Raw genomic sequence first — 16,170 nt, forward strand, 5'->3', positions numbered from 1 at the left:
GCAGGCCCTGACTGGTGTAGCTCAGTGGATTGAGCGCGGGCCTGCGAACCAGAGGATCGAGGTTCGATTCCCAGTCAGGGCACATGCCTGGGTTGTAGTCTAGTTCCCTGCAGGCCAACTCCCAGCAGGGGACGCACAAAAGGCAACCATACATGAAAAAAAAAAAAAAAAAAAGAAGTGAATGAAGGGCAAAGGGTGTTCTGGAATGAAAGGGCACAGTAGAGGAGAAAGCACTACTGGGGCTTTAGACAGTGAAAGTCTGTGTGCTCCAAGATGCCTGGGCTTGTCTTTTCAGCCATGTCTTTTAACAGTCAAAGATAAATGTATAATAAAATATACTGCATGGCAAAGGAAAATGGCAGGTGAGATAGAGGGAGTGATTTGGGAAGGGCTGGGGGAAATGAATTCACACAACTCCCACCATTCCCCAAAGGCTCTTAGGTAAAGCGGTTCTGCAGATGACTCCATCTGTGCCTAGTGGAAAGGGAGAATGACGCTCCCAATTGCCCCTCTAAGATAGCAGGCACTTCCCCATATCTCAAACACACATATTTACATTATTATTTTATTCCACTTTGGAGACTACCCCCAGTCCTTGAGATGCATCCAAAGCAGGAGTTAAAGATCAGGCCCCATTATGATTTTTAATTATAAAATAATAAAGTCCCAGATGCTAGTAGCTCCTGGCTGCATGGTGATACTAGGTATGGCTGAGCCTCTCTTGCAGATGACCCAGCACCCGTATAGGCCAGACTAGACTGTTCTCCAGTTCTCTCCGTGGCCCTCGCAGCCAAGGCTACCTATGCTGGGCCAGGACTAGCTGCCGGTACCAGGAGCTCACAGCACAATCCACTCGCATCACCAAAAATAGGCCCAGGAAAAGTCCCACACTGCTCACAACGAATCCCATTGCCTCAAAAATGAACCTGTAAAAAAGGGTGGAGAATATCAGGAAACACTACGAGTAGGTCTAGAGCCTTTTTCCCCTGCGGAGGCAAAACCTTGTCCACCCTCGATGTTCATTCTTTGTTCCCAGTTCCATCCTCCCCAACACCTCTACTTCCCAAGCAAAATCCACTCACTTGGGGGCAAACACCTTCCAGACCATGAGATGCCTGCGGAGGATGGAGGCTGCCAGGGCACAGGCCAGAATCTAAGGGACAGGAGGAGTCAAGTTACTCAGGAAGAGGAGGAGGAAGCAGGTCAGAGAGAGCTGCTGTAGGCCCCTGTGAAGAATGAGAGGAGTAGGAAAGTAGGGTGTGTCAGTGGGAAAAACCCTGGGCTCAGGCAGACACCGAGGAGAGCTAATTCTCTTCCTGGCCCCACCATTTGTGCTGCTAACACTCAGGCTCTGCCTCCCAGGGTGGAGGAATAAGTCACAGTCACCACACCCTCTGCCTCTGAAGGTGAGGAGGAGGACCCAAGACCACACCTTGGGAAAGAATCCTGGCCACCACCTCAGCCTTTTCTGTCTGAACATCAATGGAGTAATCCCAAATGTAACCAACAGGTTCCAAATGTAGCTTGTAGGGAGAAAACAGTCTAAGCCTAGAATTAAGGAGAAGTTTCAATATTGCCATCCGAGGCCACTACTTTGGGCAACCACTTCGCTTATCTGTACCTCAGTCAAGGCTCTCACCAGGGTTTTAGCAAAGCATGAAAAAAAGAATGTGATGAGCACACATGAGAAAAGGCCACTAACTCCGTGATCTCTCCCCTGCACCCACCTGAATACCAAGGACAAAGAGGTACTGGAGGCCCAGCTGCAGCAGTGCTACATTGAAGTGGTGAGGTTTGTTCTGGAGCCGCATCTCCATCAGTGGTTCCTCCTCTTCTTCAGGCCCAGCTCTGGCCTCAGCTTCTTTCCGTGGGGGCTGCCGCCTCTTCTGGGACCCTTGACTCTCACATAGGAAGGGCCAGAACAGGAGCAACGGGCAACCTACTGTCTCAGAGGAAGGCAGGGCCAGAATCAAGGGAGGACCCAAGGTCCACACCAGCCCGGCTCTCAACCACCCTAGTTCACTCAGTTTCTAATTAACATAGGACAAGGGATACCAGAGATCCAACAAAATTACATCACTCTACTCAAATCCAGGAAGTTACTTTCCCTACAAAGCCAGAGTAAACAATAGAAGCAAAGAAGGAATGAGGAGATACCTGCAAAGAGGAGGTGGGAGGCAAAGGTGTTGGCTCCGACCAACAAAGCTGGCAGCCAGGTGCAGGAGCCATGACCTTCTGGGAATCCCACGAAGGCTGCATGCCAATGGATAGTTGGAAAGACAGGCTGGTGACCCGTGGAGTAGAAGGTCTGTGTGGCCATGAGAGCCCAAGCAGAGACTGCCTGCCATGGCACAGTAAAAGGACCTGGGGACAGAAACATACTTCTTTATAGTCATATTCCACTCCCTAATCTGTAGCCTACTGTCCCATGGTTGCATATTACTACTACTACTTCAATCCTAATTCTTATATACACATGGACCCATCACCCCAACCTCCTATAGTCAACACTCTGTTATTCTAATTCCCTCCAAGGTACAAAGCCCCATTACTCTAATATGAACCCCACTGTGGTTAATCTCTTTTTCTCTCACATACATATTGCTCATTATAAATCTGTTGCTGTACTTTGTATAAATAGAATCAAAAAGTATGCAAAAAATATTGCTCATTATGACCTTATATACTCATAATTCACCACTCCCATGACTGGAAAATCAGAAAATATGTTCATGAAGATGCAGCTATTCCTTAAGAATGAGTCTTGGAGTATTCCTTGTTTCCCTCCCTCATCATGAACCCTGCTGGTCCTGACAGCCAGTCAGCTTGGCTATAGCAGATAAGGGAAAAAGACCCTCCCAGCTGTGTGGGGCATGAGACCCTGTGTCAAGGTGAAGAACCTGAGGAACAACACTAGCCTGAAAACAGAAGGGGCCAAATTCACATCCCTACTGTCCCTGGATGAAGTTGGGCTGAGATATGTATTTACCAGGGGCGCTGATGGGTATCCCAGCAGCAAGCAGATGCAGGAGGAGGAAGCTCTGCAGAAACAGAAGCAGGAACACAAGGCTAATGCGCTCTGCGTGCAATAGCAGAAGTGGGAAGGCCAAGAGGGTGAGGGCCATGACCATAGTAGCTGAGTAGACATTCCCCAACCGACAGGCAGCCAAGGTCAGGGGACCATGACATTTGGTTCTCTCCAGCCGGCCCCGAAACTCCTCCTGCATTTGTCGGTAGATTTGAAGAACCACATAATCCAGGTCAGCCTGAGAAGTTGGGAGACCTGAGAAAGGAGTGAGGACAGTCCTGGTCCTTGGAACACCCATCGTAGCCTCTGCCAGCACCGTCACAGGCCTCCAGAGCAACAGCAAGAGCCCTGACGCAGCCAATGCTGCCACGGCCCTAGGCAGTACAACTGATGCACCAGCAACAAGGGCCCGGAGACGTGGGGGTGCTTCATCCGCCCCCGATGCCAACGCCCAGTAGGCAGCAGTGCCTAGTACCATTAGGGGCAGCCCCCACCGCACAAAGAGCACAGGGGGCTCAGGGCTCTTGAGATTACCATAGCGGTGAAGCCACAGGCGTACAGCAGCCGACAGGGCCACCAGAGCCCCCACACAAGCTCCATACCACAAATTCTTGGCTTGACCCCCTACCATGGATGCCAGGGGACTCAGCCAGGGAGAGGAGTGGCAAGCAGGTGTTTCTTCAGGGCAGCGATGAAAAAGACCAGCTAGTCTTATACATAAAAGCAATCCAACTCCAAGCCCCAGGGCATGCATTCCATTCTGCTGTGGGGGGCCCGCTGGGGACGAAAAGCCAAGGCGGGGTACTGTGAGCGGCTTAGGTGGCAGCAGCTTGCCCTCCCAGTGAAGCTGGGCAAGCAGGAGCAAGATGAGTGAGCACAAAAGGAAGCGGGTGGCCCTAGCCTCAGCTACAACAAAGCTATCAGAGAAGAGAGCAGCAAAGCGAATGAACAAGAGGAATAGAACAGGCCCAGGGGTGGGAAGCAGGGTTGCCAGGGGCCTCTTGGACCCCCAGTCAGCCCACGCTTTCCAAAGAAAATGGAGGAGTGAGCCCATTAGAGCCACAAAGCCTAGAACCACTGGATCCAGCTTCAGTTCAGTAGTTGCCAGGAGGCCTACAAACACTATAACCCCAACCAGACCCCAGGCCATGGGTACTAGGAGGAGAGGGCAAGGGTAGAAGTCTGGGGATGTTGCCCACTGGGATATCAGCAGGCAGAGAAAGCAGCCAGCAGCCAAGAGAGCAGCACCCCCTGCCATGCGGACCAGAGAGAAACGAGCCCAAGAGTCAATGCACATGGCCCGAACTCCCCGCAGGAACTGCTGCAGCTCAGCGATCACAGTCTGTAGTGCTGCCTCGGCCCTCTGGGGGCTCTGCAGAAGCCGCTGGTAGTCAGCAGAGGCCTTCGAGAAGAGGTTATGGAGCCGATGAAGCTCCTCAACCTGGAGGTCCTGAGCAGCAGCTGAGTAGGTGTGAAGAAATCGGGACACCTGGCAGAAAAGGTCAGAGGCCAAGGGGAACAGATCAGAAATTGGAACAGAGGCAAGGATAGGTATTACCAAAGAGGGTACCTGGAAATCAAGGAACCAAACTCTGTTGAGGACAGGGGGGAAGGGAGGGACAATGGAAGGAGGCCATGGCTATGGAAGGTGAGATTAACACTGAACAAAGGACAGTAGAACAGGGTCATTATGCTTCTCCCATATTTACTGTAGCTCTGTCGCCTGGAAGCCCAACCCATTACCTACCTGCTGGGCATTGAGATGGAGAGCTGAAGCTTGGGCCAGAGCAGATGAGTGAGGTTGGAAGTCTTCAGCCTCTGAGAACAGCTCAGTCATCACCTCCCCGATGTTCCCAAATGGGATGGGCAGGCCCAGCAGCAGGGCCAGCGTAGGCACAAGGTTGATTTGAGGAACTACCTCTGGCTCCTAGAGGACAAAGACAGGGGTCGACAGATTTACCACAGAGCTGAAGTCAGTGCTTGGGATGAAGTCGGACATAGGGGCGTAGGTAGCAAGTGAGAGTGGGGGGCCTAAAACAGAAGGAGCCACAAGGATGCTGTGATCATGACATGGGCTGAACACCTGGAAACCAAAGCACACCTCAGGCCTCACCTCTGGTGGGGCCCTGTGGAAGAGTGCTGTGGGACTGTAGAGAAAAAGTGCAGCCGAGATCTCCAACTCACTGTCCCCTCCATGGTCTCCACTCTTGGTCATTCCATGGTCCCCAATCACCACCAGGAGTGTGTCATTCTTCAGACGTTCCACAACTCCTCTGGGAGCCAAGAATGTATCAGGGATAGAGATGAATAAAGATTTCTCTCACAGGCCCATTCACCCCCAGCCATAACTTTCATTAGTGGGGCCTAGACCTTTGACAGAGAGGTATCTCTTTAGGAATAAGCATATTGCCCAAAGCCACACACTGAACTACTCAAGATGGATGACACCCCTAGCGTCAGAAAAAGGCCTAGAGAAGACGGAATCTAGCCAGGGAAGAGGCTCCAAGGTAAGGGCTTTTTCTCTTGGGACCATATATCCTGAGATTCTCAGACACAAACCCAATCCCCCAAGCAATACCCCACACTCACTGGATCACCTGGTCCATTTGGCTAAGTTTCTTGGCCATCTCAGGGTGGTGAGGGCCATGCTTGTGGCCACAGTGATCCACACCCAGGAAGTGAGCAATCAGTGCGTCCCATTCACCACTGTCCACTGTGAAGGGGAGAACACTGAGCACAGGGGACTAAGGCCGCCTCCTCAAACCCAGCCAGGCTCCAGTGTTCCTATGTCCAGGGACACAAACCAAGCCACTGCACCCACTGGAGGCCCAGTCTTAGGCCTGCCTCTTGCCCCATGCTCACTGGTTGGGTAGAGGTGTTCCAGGATGCCATTGTCCACTGTGTGCAGGTCTCTGACATTGAAGGAGGGGAAGAAGAAAGCTTGGGAGAAAGCTCCAGGAAAAAGGTCTTTCCAGGTGTCATCTCCCATGAAGACCACACGCCTTCCTGCAGGGGCATGAGAGTGGGTCACAGCCTGAACAGGAGTCGGGGCAGGGGAAAAGAGGAGAGAGCCCTTTAAAGACTCATCAGAAATCCCAATCATGCACTCAAAGGCACAGAAATTCTACACAGCAATCCTTTATCCTTCAAAGTCTAAAATTTTCTGCCAGGAAACTTTTCCCAATAACCATACTCTGCCCAGACCTCTCACTCCTTACTCTTACACAAGGCTTTGCTAGTTCTTAGGCTCTGGCTATCTCTGCTACTGTTTTTCCTGGGTGTACCTTGCTTTTTCCAAGTCGGTGAATAGACAAGGCCTGACTCTCTGCTCTCTCCTCCACACTTGTGACAATGTCCAGACCCACATCTTCTCCTCTTCACTTCTCCCCTGCTCCTTTACTGAGAGTGCCCCCAAAGTAAAACTAGCACCCCATGCAGATTAGAAACTCCACAAGAACAAAGCCTGGACCTGTGCTCCCTGCATGCAGGGACATGGTCTCTTTCTCTTCCCCCATTTTCCCGCAGCATAATCAAGCACACAGCCAGACACCCCAAGTTCTGGCTGTCTGACTTCTAATGAAGACACTTGCCAAAGTACGCCTAACCTGAAAGGAGGTCCAGACTGACCTGCACTAGTGAGCTGTTTAATGAGATTGTCTTCCACTATGGCATAGCTGGCAAAGTTACTGCCAGCATCAATAAAGGTAGGCAGTGAGCCAGTGGTAAGGGCCTTAAGGCGCTGCATGGTGGTAGTGGGAGGATCAGCCTTAGATTGGTAGAGCCTGGCATGGTGGGGTTGAATCTCCAGGATCCTCTGCAAGGAGCCCAATTTGCCCAGGAAGGGCAGAGAGACAGAAGGCTTCCCAGGAATGTGTGAGTGCTGTGGCTGGGCGAAGTCAAATCGCAGAGCATCTATCAACACCAACACAACCCGGGAGAATCTGGAAGCCATCCAGCAGGCCCCAGGCTCCCCTTGTCTCCTCCATGGAAGGGGCCCGGGGCCTGGGGGCTCTTGGCAGCTGCTATGATTGGTGAGCTCCAAACGGGTGAGCAGAAAACCACTAGTGAAGAGGGCAATGCCAGCGTAGAAGAGGAAGCTGACCCAGACCAGGAAGAGCAGCACTGAAGACCTTCTGCATCCTGGTGGTGGCACTGAGATCTTCTGCATCCTGGTGGTGGCGGAGGGGAAGACAATTCATCACTGTGGGGCAAAGAACCAGTGGGTATTCTGGTGCCTCAATGCAAAGCCCAGACAGAATCACTTCCTCTTAGAAGCCTTCCTGAAGATAAACAGTTCCACAGCCAACCCAATGCAACGTTTTCTCTCCACCGGTTATACCAGCATTTCTGACGGCGAGATCCGCGGACTATGGACATCAACCCGGAGCGGCTATTAGAATGCCGATTTCCATGCCCCTCCCCAGATCTACTGAATCAGGATCTTTGGGATTGGAGCATAGGATTTCACACATGTACTCCAGGAGAGCCTAATGATGAAAAAACAGTCCACGAGGGAAACTTATTTCAAGTGGTAGACTGCTCTCACAATCCGTTTCGTGCCTCCTCTCCTCGCCAATCTCAACACCCCTAGGGGCGGGGGGGGGGGGGGGGGGGGGGNTGGGGGGGGGGCTCGCAGCCGCAGGGGAAACCTGCGGGCCTGGATGACGGCGCCGCCTGGCGGGGACCGAGGGCACCAAGGGGAGGTGTCACACTCCGCTTCCGGACAGCCAGGATCACCTGAGGGAAGACCTGGTTCGAGCAACAGGGCAGAGGCGTGGGGTCTAGAGCCAGTTGGGCAACCCCGGGATCTAGTTGTCCGAATGGCTCTGCTTCCTCCAGCGACTACTAGGCCTCCACCTGGGCACCCTAACCCCAGCACCGGACACCTAGGCTGCGAGCTGGGGGGAAGTTCCCTTACTTCGAGGAGAGGGGTTTCACGATGGGGTTCTCAGAGACCGTGGATCACCTTGAATGGCGCCCGGAAATGCTTTGGCGGCACCTGCGGCCGACACCACAGATGTGCGCGCGTCAAACAGAGCGGCCCGCGGGGGCCACACCGCCATCTGCCGGCGCCTCCGAGGAAATTCGGCAAGAAGCACAGGGCTGGCGAGAGGTGGAGTTGAGTGAGATTATAGTATTTAGGAGAATTGCGGACAGGAGACAAAGTTAGAACACAAGTTCAGGGAGCCACTCTCCATTCTTGTTTAAGACTAAGAGCTAGGTCTCTGGAAGCAAACCGCTTGAACCCTAGATCCTCTGCTCACTGTCATTATCGGGCATCACTTCAGCTGTAAAATAGGGATAAATAATAATTATTTTCCCCTTTTCCATTAGCTGACTCCAACTGACAGATTTTATTTTTCCCTCTCTCCAAGTCTCGCTGAATCTTAAACTGAATAATAAAAGGCAAATAATCCAATCTAAAAATGGGCAAAGGATCTGAATACACATTTCTCAACAACAAAAAAAGATATATATATATATATATATATATATATATATATATATACCAATAAGCACACGAAAAGATGTTCAACGTTAGCCATCAGGGAAATGCTAGAGAGAGACACCACTTCAAACCCACTAGAATGGTTACAGTCAAAATGACAGATAACAAGTATTGCCATAGATGTGGAGACTTCTGAGCCGTCAAACACTGCTGTTGGGATTGTAAAACGGTGCAGCGGTTTTGGAAAACACTCAGGCAATTCTTCAAGAGGTTAAACAGAGGTATCATATGATCCAACAATTCCACTCACACCTAAAAGAAATGAAAACATATCCAAACAAAAACTTGCACATTAATGCTCACAGTAGCATTATCTGTAAGTCAAAAGGTGAAACCTACCCATATGGCCTTCACTGATGAAGGGTAAACAAAATATCACATTATTCCATTTATGTGATTACATAAATCTAGAGAGACAGAAAGTGAATTAGTGGTTGCCTAGGGCTGGGGGAGAGGGAAGTGACTGCTAATGGGTACAGGGTTTTTGTGGCAGGTGGGGATGGGGGAGCGGTGGTGGAAATGTTTAAAAATTGGGTTGCACAGCTGTGAATACACTACGAGTTACTGAACTTACATTTTCAGTGGGCGAATTGTATGGTATGTGCATTATACCTCAGTAAAGACACTGTTAAAAACAAAAACCTCTCTCTGGTTTTTCATACCAGGGTAAAGCCTAAGTCTTTATAGTGGCCCCATACAGCCCTACAGGTCTATACACCAGCTCCCAGCTTCCCTGGTTCATCTAGCTGCCACTTCTGTGCTTCCTTTACTGTCTTTGCTCATCTGGTTATAAGACAGAAATGATCTGCTTAAGGGCCTTTGTATTTGCAATCTTCTCTGCCAGCTTTACTCCCAGATGCTCAAATTTACTCCTAAATTTCCCTCATCTCCATATCTAAATTCAAATATAACATCAGTGAGGCTTCCTGGAACCCTCTACTCAATATTACAGACCCATGCCCACCCCCTGCAATTCCCCATCTTCCTTCCTTCCTTCAATTTCCTTAGCATGATCATCTGAAATACTACACATCTTATTAATAGTTTGTCCCTTCGGAATAGAACGTAAACTCATTGAGAGCAGGGAATTTTTTCACTACTACATCCTTGGTGTCGTGGGGCATATAGTTTGGGTTCAATAGTTATCGAATGGATGAATAAATTCTAATTCAGAAGTATGTCATATCATCCCTCTACCTCCAACCCAGGGGCCCCTTACCTAGGTTCAGGCCTCATCACCTATTCAGGGATCACTGAAGCAGCCTTCGTCCTGTTCTTCCAGCCTCCCATTTCTCCTTCAAAGCCCCTATCCACATTGCAGCAGAACAGCTGTATCTAACACACTAACATGGTTACCTGAATCTCCTTCAGATTCTTCAAGGGAAGGAGGGAAACCTTTCATGGACTTCTCCCACCCCCTACTTTGAGGATGAAGTCCAAATTCTTCAGGACTCTGTGACTTGGTGTTTGCCACATAGTCACATCCCCCCAACACTCCACCATTCAGCCACAGCCAAAAGCTGAACGCTCCTATTTTTTTTGAGCGGTGAGCCTTTGCATACTTGAGCCCCAAACCTTAGCTTGGTGAGTGCATTAATGTTTCCAGCCCGAGGTCAATGGCAGAGTTCTTGGCAATTTTGCTGCCCACAAGTTGATGTGCTTCTCCTTTCAGGAACCCTCAACCAGAATTTTCCTCCATCACAACACTTACCACCTTGTTTCTCTTCCTTCCCTTCTCCCTCCCTGACCTTGTATTCTGTGAAATGAAGCACTGCTGCATCTCAGCTGTTTGGGTAACTCTCATGTCTAGCACTGGGCTTGGCACATCGTAGACATCATTAAATTCTTCTGAATAAATGAATGAGTGTCAATCTCCCTGAAGTCCCTGGAAGCATTCAACAGTACCACCCTGCAAAGGCAATCTTCTTTGCCATGAAAAATCCCCCCAAACACCTGCTCAAATTCACAGCCCAACCCTTGGTGGGAAGGGACTATGCTCCCCAGCTGGCACTTCAGTGGACATGTGGCTTAATCCATTCCACCCTGGTGGAATGTGACTTCACATTCCGCCAGGATCATTCTTGCTCATTGAGGATTGGCTCCCAAGACCTCATAGGACAAGAGAGTGGGAATGAACATCCAAGGAAAACGATGATTTTCTCAACTTCATTTTTCAATCAGAGAGGACAGTTTCTGGTTTGCTACTAGCAAGTTTATTACATGATTGAAGTTCAAATAAAAAAATAATAACGAAAATCTCAGCAGGGAGGCTGGGGCCAGAGTTTGGGAGTGCTGCTTCTCTGTCCCTAGCCTCTCTGGCCAAGCCCAGCTCCATTAACTCAGCTTGATCCGATCAAGTTCCTCGTTAAGACTTGCATCAGTGCCCTGGACATCTTTGCTGTTTCCAGTGGAGACTGAGTCCTGGGCCCCTGGCACTGGGGCTTTGGTGAGGGCCCCATACACGCCCATGGCCTGAGGAGAGGAACAGAGAGAGCCATGAGGACAAATGGTAGAAGGTGAAGCACAACCCACCAATGGCTAAAAAAAAAGGTGGGGCTGTGGTCAGTCAGCTTGTTTTTCCTTTCTCCCTCTCTCAAACAGCAGTCTTATAAGCTTTGGAGTCATGTTCCAGGTACTTACAAAGTACCTGTTCTGGTACTTACAAAGTACCAGAGCAGGGGCACTCTCAAAATAATATACAGGTAGCTACAAAAAAAAAATCTCAAGAGCTGCCCAGTCTCCAGAGGTGAGTGGGGTATCTCATCCTTAGAATCTCATTTTCTATGTGGAATGAAGGGAGGTTTGGGTCTCAGAGCATTCTGAAAGCCTCTGTGGTGTATAAATGGTGATGGTGGGGGTAGGGTCTCAGTCTTTGGCATCTCAGGGCACTCTAACCTGAGCCACCATACTGGTGACATCGCCGGGGTTGGAAGGCAGCAGGATAGTGTTGGAGTCCTTGGCCAGTTTGGAGAATGCGCTGACATACTGCTCAGCCACGGTCAGTGAGGCTGCTGCATTTCCATTCTGCAGCCACAGGAGGGATAAAAATCAGAGATCACAGACTTGGAGGAGTAGGTGGGGTGGGGTGGGATGGCAGAGTGGAGAGAAGTCAGGTTCCTGGAAAGAGGATATGGAGATCACAATACAAAAGACCATGTGATCTGGCTCAAAAGGACCTACAAAGGCAGTGATTTCTCCCAAGGGTAGGTAAGAGAACCTCTTCCACTGTCAATTTCTGCCCCTCACTCCCACTCGGGGGTCTCTCACATGTTGTGTCAGAGCTGCAGCCAGGATGCGAATAGCTTCAGCCTTAGCCTTGGCCTTGGCCAGAACTGCACTGGCTTCACCTGGAAGAGAAAGAACTTGACCCACCAGGTCAGGGTACCCTGAAGCTCCTGTCCTAGCACCAACCCTCAAACACCCTGTTCCTCCCTTAGATTCTGCTGACCTGCTGCCTGATTTATTTGTTCAGCCTTTTCTGCCTCAGAGGCCAGGATCTGTGCCTGCTTCTTCCCTTCTGCCACGTTGATGGCTGACTCTCGGGTCCCCTCAGACTCTAAAACTGTGGCCCGTTTCCGCCGCTCTGCCTCCACCTAGAAGGCCCCAGCAACCCCGATCAACAAGAAATCAGAGTAAAACTCTTACAGAGACCAGCAACTGTACCCATTACAATAGGGAAGGCAGTCCAAGTTCCCATGCAACTAGAGCTTCGGAAGTTCCCCCTGGCCCCCACCTGCATCTGCATGGACTCTTTCACTCGGGGTGGTACATGGATATCCTTGATCTCATAACGGAGGCAGCGGATGCCCCAGCAGTCGGCTGCCTGGTTGATGGCATCCACAATGCTAGCATTCAGGGACTCCCGCTCCTGGAGGAAGGGAGGTGTAGAAGAGGTGTAAGCCTTAGTCCACATTCATCAGGGGTCTATGCTGAGAAGGGCCTATGACTGATCTTGGCCCCCAGAAAAGACTGAAGAGTGCCAAGCCTGTGCCCTCAAACCCTAACTCTGGTTCAGATCTCCTTACCCGGAAGACTTTGTCCAGAGAGAGTTTGCCAAGCTCTGATCTCATGGTCGTCTGGGCTAGCTGGGTGACAGCATACTCAGGGTCCTCCACACCATAGCTGGCCTGAAAGGAGTATGGATAGTGTAGGAAGCTTGGGTACAGAATTTTAGTGAGGAGAGCAACTCAGGAACTGAATAAAGCAGAAGACAGATACCTTGTAAGGATCCATGATGCGCAGGTAAAGGACTCCATCAATTTGCAGAGTTACATTGTCTGCAGTGCGGGAGCAGGAGAGAAAGGAAGGTCAGGCCTTCAGGTCCCAATCAGCTCTTTCTCCTAAGCTCTGGATTTCCAGCAACCACATCCTAATGGTCTCAGAGCACCCAAGTCACCCTACACCCCTCACCGAGAGTCACAGCTGATTGCTCAGGCACGTTGATGACAATTTCCTTGAGACTCTGCACATATCGTATCCGGTCTAACACAGGGATGAGAAGGTTCAAGCCCTGGGAAGAAGAGTCATGAGTCTTCAGAAGGATGGGGGCTATAAGGTGGTAAGGTTGGTATCTAAGCTACTCTGGAGTGGGTAGGAAATCAACGTGGAGCATGCCCAGAAAAAAAGAAGGCCGTGGGTGTCAATGGTAGGGAAGCCCAAGAGATTAGGGATGTGAGGCTGGGCCTCTGAATGGATGGGAGAATTAAGGGAACGGGAGCCAGCAGAGTATCTTTCTTCCAGCACACTGATGGAGCTGAGAGTGGGTAAGGGAAAGTCCCAACAGTGAGGAATGTGGGCTATCGGAAAAGGTGAGAACATGGGTACACGACGGTCAGCGGCCTGGACCCTACTCGGTCTGGCCCAGGGAGTTTCAAGTTAAAGGTAAGGGCAGGCCCCAGGGAGGTATCCTTACTACTCTCCCGCCCCATGTCGTAAGGGAATAGGGAATCGGAAATCAGGCTGGCCCCGGGTGGGCAGAATAGGTTCTTACAGGCTCCAGGATCCGGTGAAATCGGCCCATTCGCTCCACCACCCAAGCCTCCTGCTGCGGCACAAACAGTACCACTGTGTTTCGGGGCAATCCTGAGGAGGTGCGGCGCGGAGCGCGGCCAGAAGCCTGCACGGAACCCTGAAGGGAAGACGCGGGTTAGCAGAGATGCCAGCCGGAGGACCACCTCACCCCTCCAGGCGCCAGTCCGGGAGACATCTTCCTAAATCTCGACCCTTCGGGGTCCTCGGAGAGAGGCTCACGTGGGGACCATGACATCTAACCGCAGTTCTCTACCATAATTTATAATCCCTCTCCTTCTCAGGTGAGGACCCAGGTGATCTCTGGCCCGACCCTCGGAGAAGAACGCCTTTCTCCTACCCTCAGCAACAGGGCCCCAGTGCCCCGCGCCGTACGCGCCAGCATTTCCCACGGCCGTAATGACCTCCGGAACCAACGAGACGCGGTGCAGAGCGGCCGCTCCAGAAGTTCCGACCTAAGCCTTTTATCCTCTTGTATTTTCACTCCCCCGGATGTACTTCCGGCCGTCTCTTCTCTCCTTCCACTGGTTCAGACTCAACCAATCAGCGTTAGTGGGCAGAAGCGTTCATCAAATTGTTCCCTGGGAAACGCGAACCATCGAGAGAGGGTCCAAGGGTGGAGCTTGTTCCTGTTCTCGTTGATCAAGCTCAAGATCCCTAACCTGGTGACCAAAATGGAGACTATTTTCTATGTGCTGAGGGCCCAGAAGCACTTCCCACAGAGTTCTTAACCCCCACACGTCAAACTAGTTTATACTTCTGAGCTTATAACCACGCCCATCTATCACCATAGCGACCAGGGTATTGGAACTGACTTGTAAACATGGTTGCCATAGTGACATTCTCTGGCAGGCCTGCTGTTATATCCAGCCCCCCCCCCCCCACTAAGGATTGACTTTATTCTCGTTGCCATGGTGACTGAGTCTAACATTGCCCCACGATTGGACTGAGATCCCCCTTCCTTCTTTTCCCAGGGCATCACAGCTTTTTCTACCTCTTCCTAGTTGGGGTTTATCACATCTGGTACCCTTGCATAGAGTGCAGCACGGAGCCCCAAAGTTCAGCCTTGTATGGAGTGTGTCACCCTACACATAACCCTGATGCTCTGGCACACCCTTTCAGAGACTTGCATTGCCACCCTCATTTTATTTATTTATTTATTTATTTAAATTGTTGTCCAATTACAGTCGTCTGTATGTTCTCCCTACCCCTCTGCCTCACCCCCTCCAAAACCATTTCCCTCCATTGCTTCCACCCTCCCCCTTGGTTTTGTCCATGTGTCCTTTATAGTAGTTCCTGAAAACCCTTCTTCCTACTGTCCCCTCCCCTCCCCTCTAGCCATTGTTAGATTGTTCTTAATTCCAAGGACTTTGGTTATATATTTTTTGCTTTTTTCTTTTGTCAAATATGTTCCAGATAAAAGTGAGATCATATGGTATTTATCCCTCACCGCCTGGCTTATTTCACTTAGCATATTGCTCTTCAGTTCCATCCATGCTGTAGTAAAGAGTATAAGCTCCTTCTTTTTCTCTGCTGTGTAGAATTCCATTGTGTAAATGTACCATAGTTTTTTGATTCACTCATTTGCTGATGGGCCCTTAGGTTGCTTCCAGAACTTGGCTATTGTAAATTGTGCTGCTATGAACATTGGGGTGCATAGGTTCTTTTGGATTGGTGTTTCGGGGTTCTTAGGATATAATCCTAGCAGTGGAATTGCTGGGTCAAAAGGCAGCTTCATTTTTCGTTTTCTGAGGAAATTCCATACTGTTTTCCACTGTTTCCCAAAAGGGAACTAGGGTTCCCTTTTCTTCACATCCTCTCCAACACTTGTTTGTTGATTTGTTTATGTTGGTCAATCTGACCCATGTGAAGTGGTATCTCACTATGGTTTTAATTTGCATCTCTCTGATAACTAGTGATGCTGAGCATCTTTTCATGTGTTTCTGGGCCCTCTGTATGTCCTCTTTGGAGAAGTGTCTGTTCAAGTCTTTTGCCCATTTTTTAATTGTTTTTTTTTTTTTTTTGTCTTCCTAGAGTGGACTCATGTGAGTTCTTTATATATTTTGGAGATCAAGCCCTTGTCCAAGGTGTCATTGGCAAATATGTCTCCCCATACAGTTGGCTCTCTTTTCATTTTAATACTGTTTTCTTTAGCTATGCAGAAGCTTTTTAATTTGATGAGGTCCCATTTGTTTGTTCTTTCCTTTATGTCCCTTGTTTTAGGTGACATATCCGTGAAGATGTTGCTGTATGGAATGTCTGAGATTTTCCTGCCAATATTTTTCTCTAGGACTTTTATGGTGTTATGATTTATACTTAAGTCTTTTATCCATCTTGAATTTATTTTTGTGTATGGTGTAAGTTGATGATCGAGTTTCGTTTTTTTGCATTTAGCTGTCCAGATCTCCCAACATTTGTTGAAGAGTCTATTTTTACTCCATCTTATGCTTCTTCCCCCTTTGTCAAATATTAATTGACCATAGAGACTTGGGTTTATTTCTGGGCTCTCTATTCTGTTTCATTGGTCTATGTGTCTGCTTTTATGCCAGTACCAGGCTGTTTTGATCATAGTGGCCTTATAATACAGTTTGATGTCAGGTATTGT

At 49.7% G+C, this 16,170-nt stretch overlaps 2 protein-coding genes across 2 annotated transcripts; both read right to left on the reverse strand.

Moving 5' to 3' along the window:
• Positions 1-544: 544 nt before the first annotated feature.
• PIGO (phosphatidylinositol glycan anchor biosynthesis class O) lies at positions 545-7,616 on the reverse strand. The gene is made up of 10 exons (XM_037035763.1): positions 6,656-7,616; positions 5,891-6,034; positions 5,618-5,741; positions 5,142-5,301; positions 4,776-4,955; positions 2,990-4,517; positions 2,158-2,364; positions 1,728-1,942; positions 1,083-1,153; positions 545-926 (listed from the first exon to the last, which is right to left on the reverse strand). The coding sequence occupies exons 1-10, from the start codon at positions 7,194-7,196 to the stop codon at positions 797-799; spliced, it is 3,300 nt and encodes a 1,099-aa protein (XP_036891658.1). The 5' UTR covers positions 7,197-7,616; the 3' UTR covers positions 545-796.
• Positions 7,617-10,727: 3,111 nt separating this feature from the next.
• STOML2 (stomatin like 2) lies at positions 10,728-14,215 on the reverse strand. Its single transcript, XM_037035950.1, has 10 exons — positions 13,906-14,215; positions 13,528-13,665; positions 12,948-13,047; positions 12,756-12,814; positions 12,563-12,664; positions 12,271-12,405; positions 11,986-12,130; positions 11,805-11,884; positions 11,433-11,561; positions 10,728-11,009 (listed from the first exon to the last, which is right to left on the reverse strand). Exons 1-10 carry the CDS (start codon positions 13,948-13,950, stop codon positions 10,872-10,874), a joined length of 1,071 nt encoding a protein of 356 aa, XP_036891845.1. The 5' UTR covers positions 13,951-14,215; the 3' UTR covers positions 10,728-10,871.
• Positions 14,216-16,170: the final 1,955 nt, after the last annotated feature.

Source organism: Sturnira hondurensis, unplaced genomic scaffold, assembly GCF_014824575.4.
Source record: "Sturnira hondurensis isolate 20B ecotype Veracruz unplaced genomic scaffold, ASM1482457v3 Scaffold0022566, whole genome shotgun sequence".
Lineage (NCBI taxonomy): Eukaryota > Metazoa > Chordata > Mammalia > Chiroptera > Phyllostomidae > Sturnira > Sturnira hondurensis.

Coding starts and splice junctions, on each gene's coding strand:
- STOML2 (XM_037035950.1), bottom strand. CDS start 13,950: ATGCTGGCGCGTACGGCGCGGGGCACTGGGGCCCTGTTGCTGAGG. Junction 12,406..12,562: donor CTCTGGACAAAGTCTTCCGG/GTAAGGAGATCT, acceptor CCCTTCCTCCAG/GAGCGGGAGTCCCTGAATGC. Junction 11,010..11,432: donor TCACCAGTATGGTGGCTCAG/GTTAGAGTGCCC, acceptor TCCTCTCCTCAG/GCCATGGGCGTGTATGGGGC.
- PIGO (XM_037035763.1), bottom strand. CDS start 7,196: ATGCAGAAGATCTCAGTGCCACCACCAGGATGCAGAAGGTCTTCAGTG. Junction 6,035..6,655: donor TAAACAGCTCACTAGTGCAG/GTCAGTCTGGAC, acceptor ATGCCCCTGCAG/GAAGGCGTGTGGTCTTCATG. Junction 1,154..1,727: donor TCTTTGTCCTTGGTATTCAG/GTGGGTGCAGGG, acceptor CCTGTCCCTTAG/ATTCTGGCCTGTGCCCTGGC.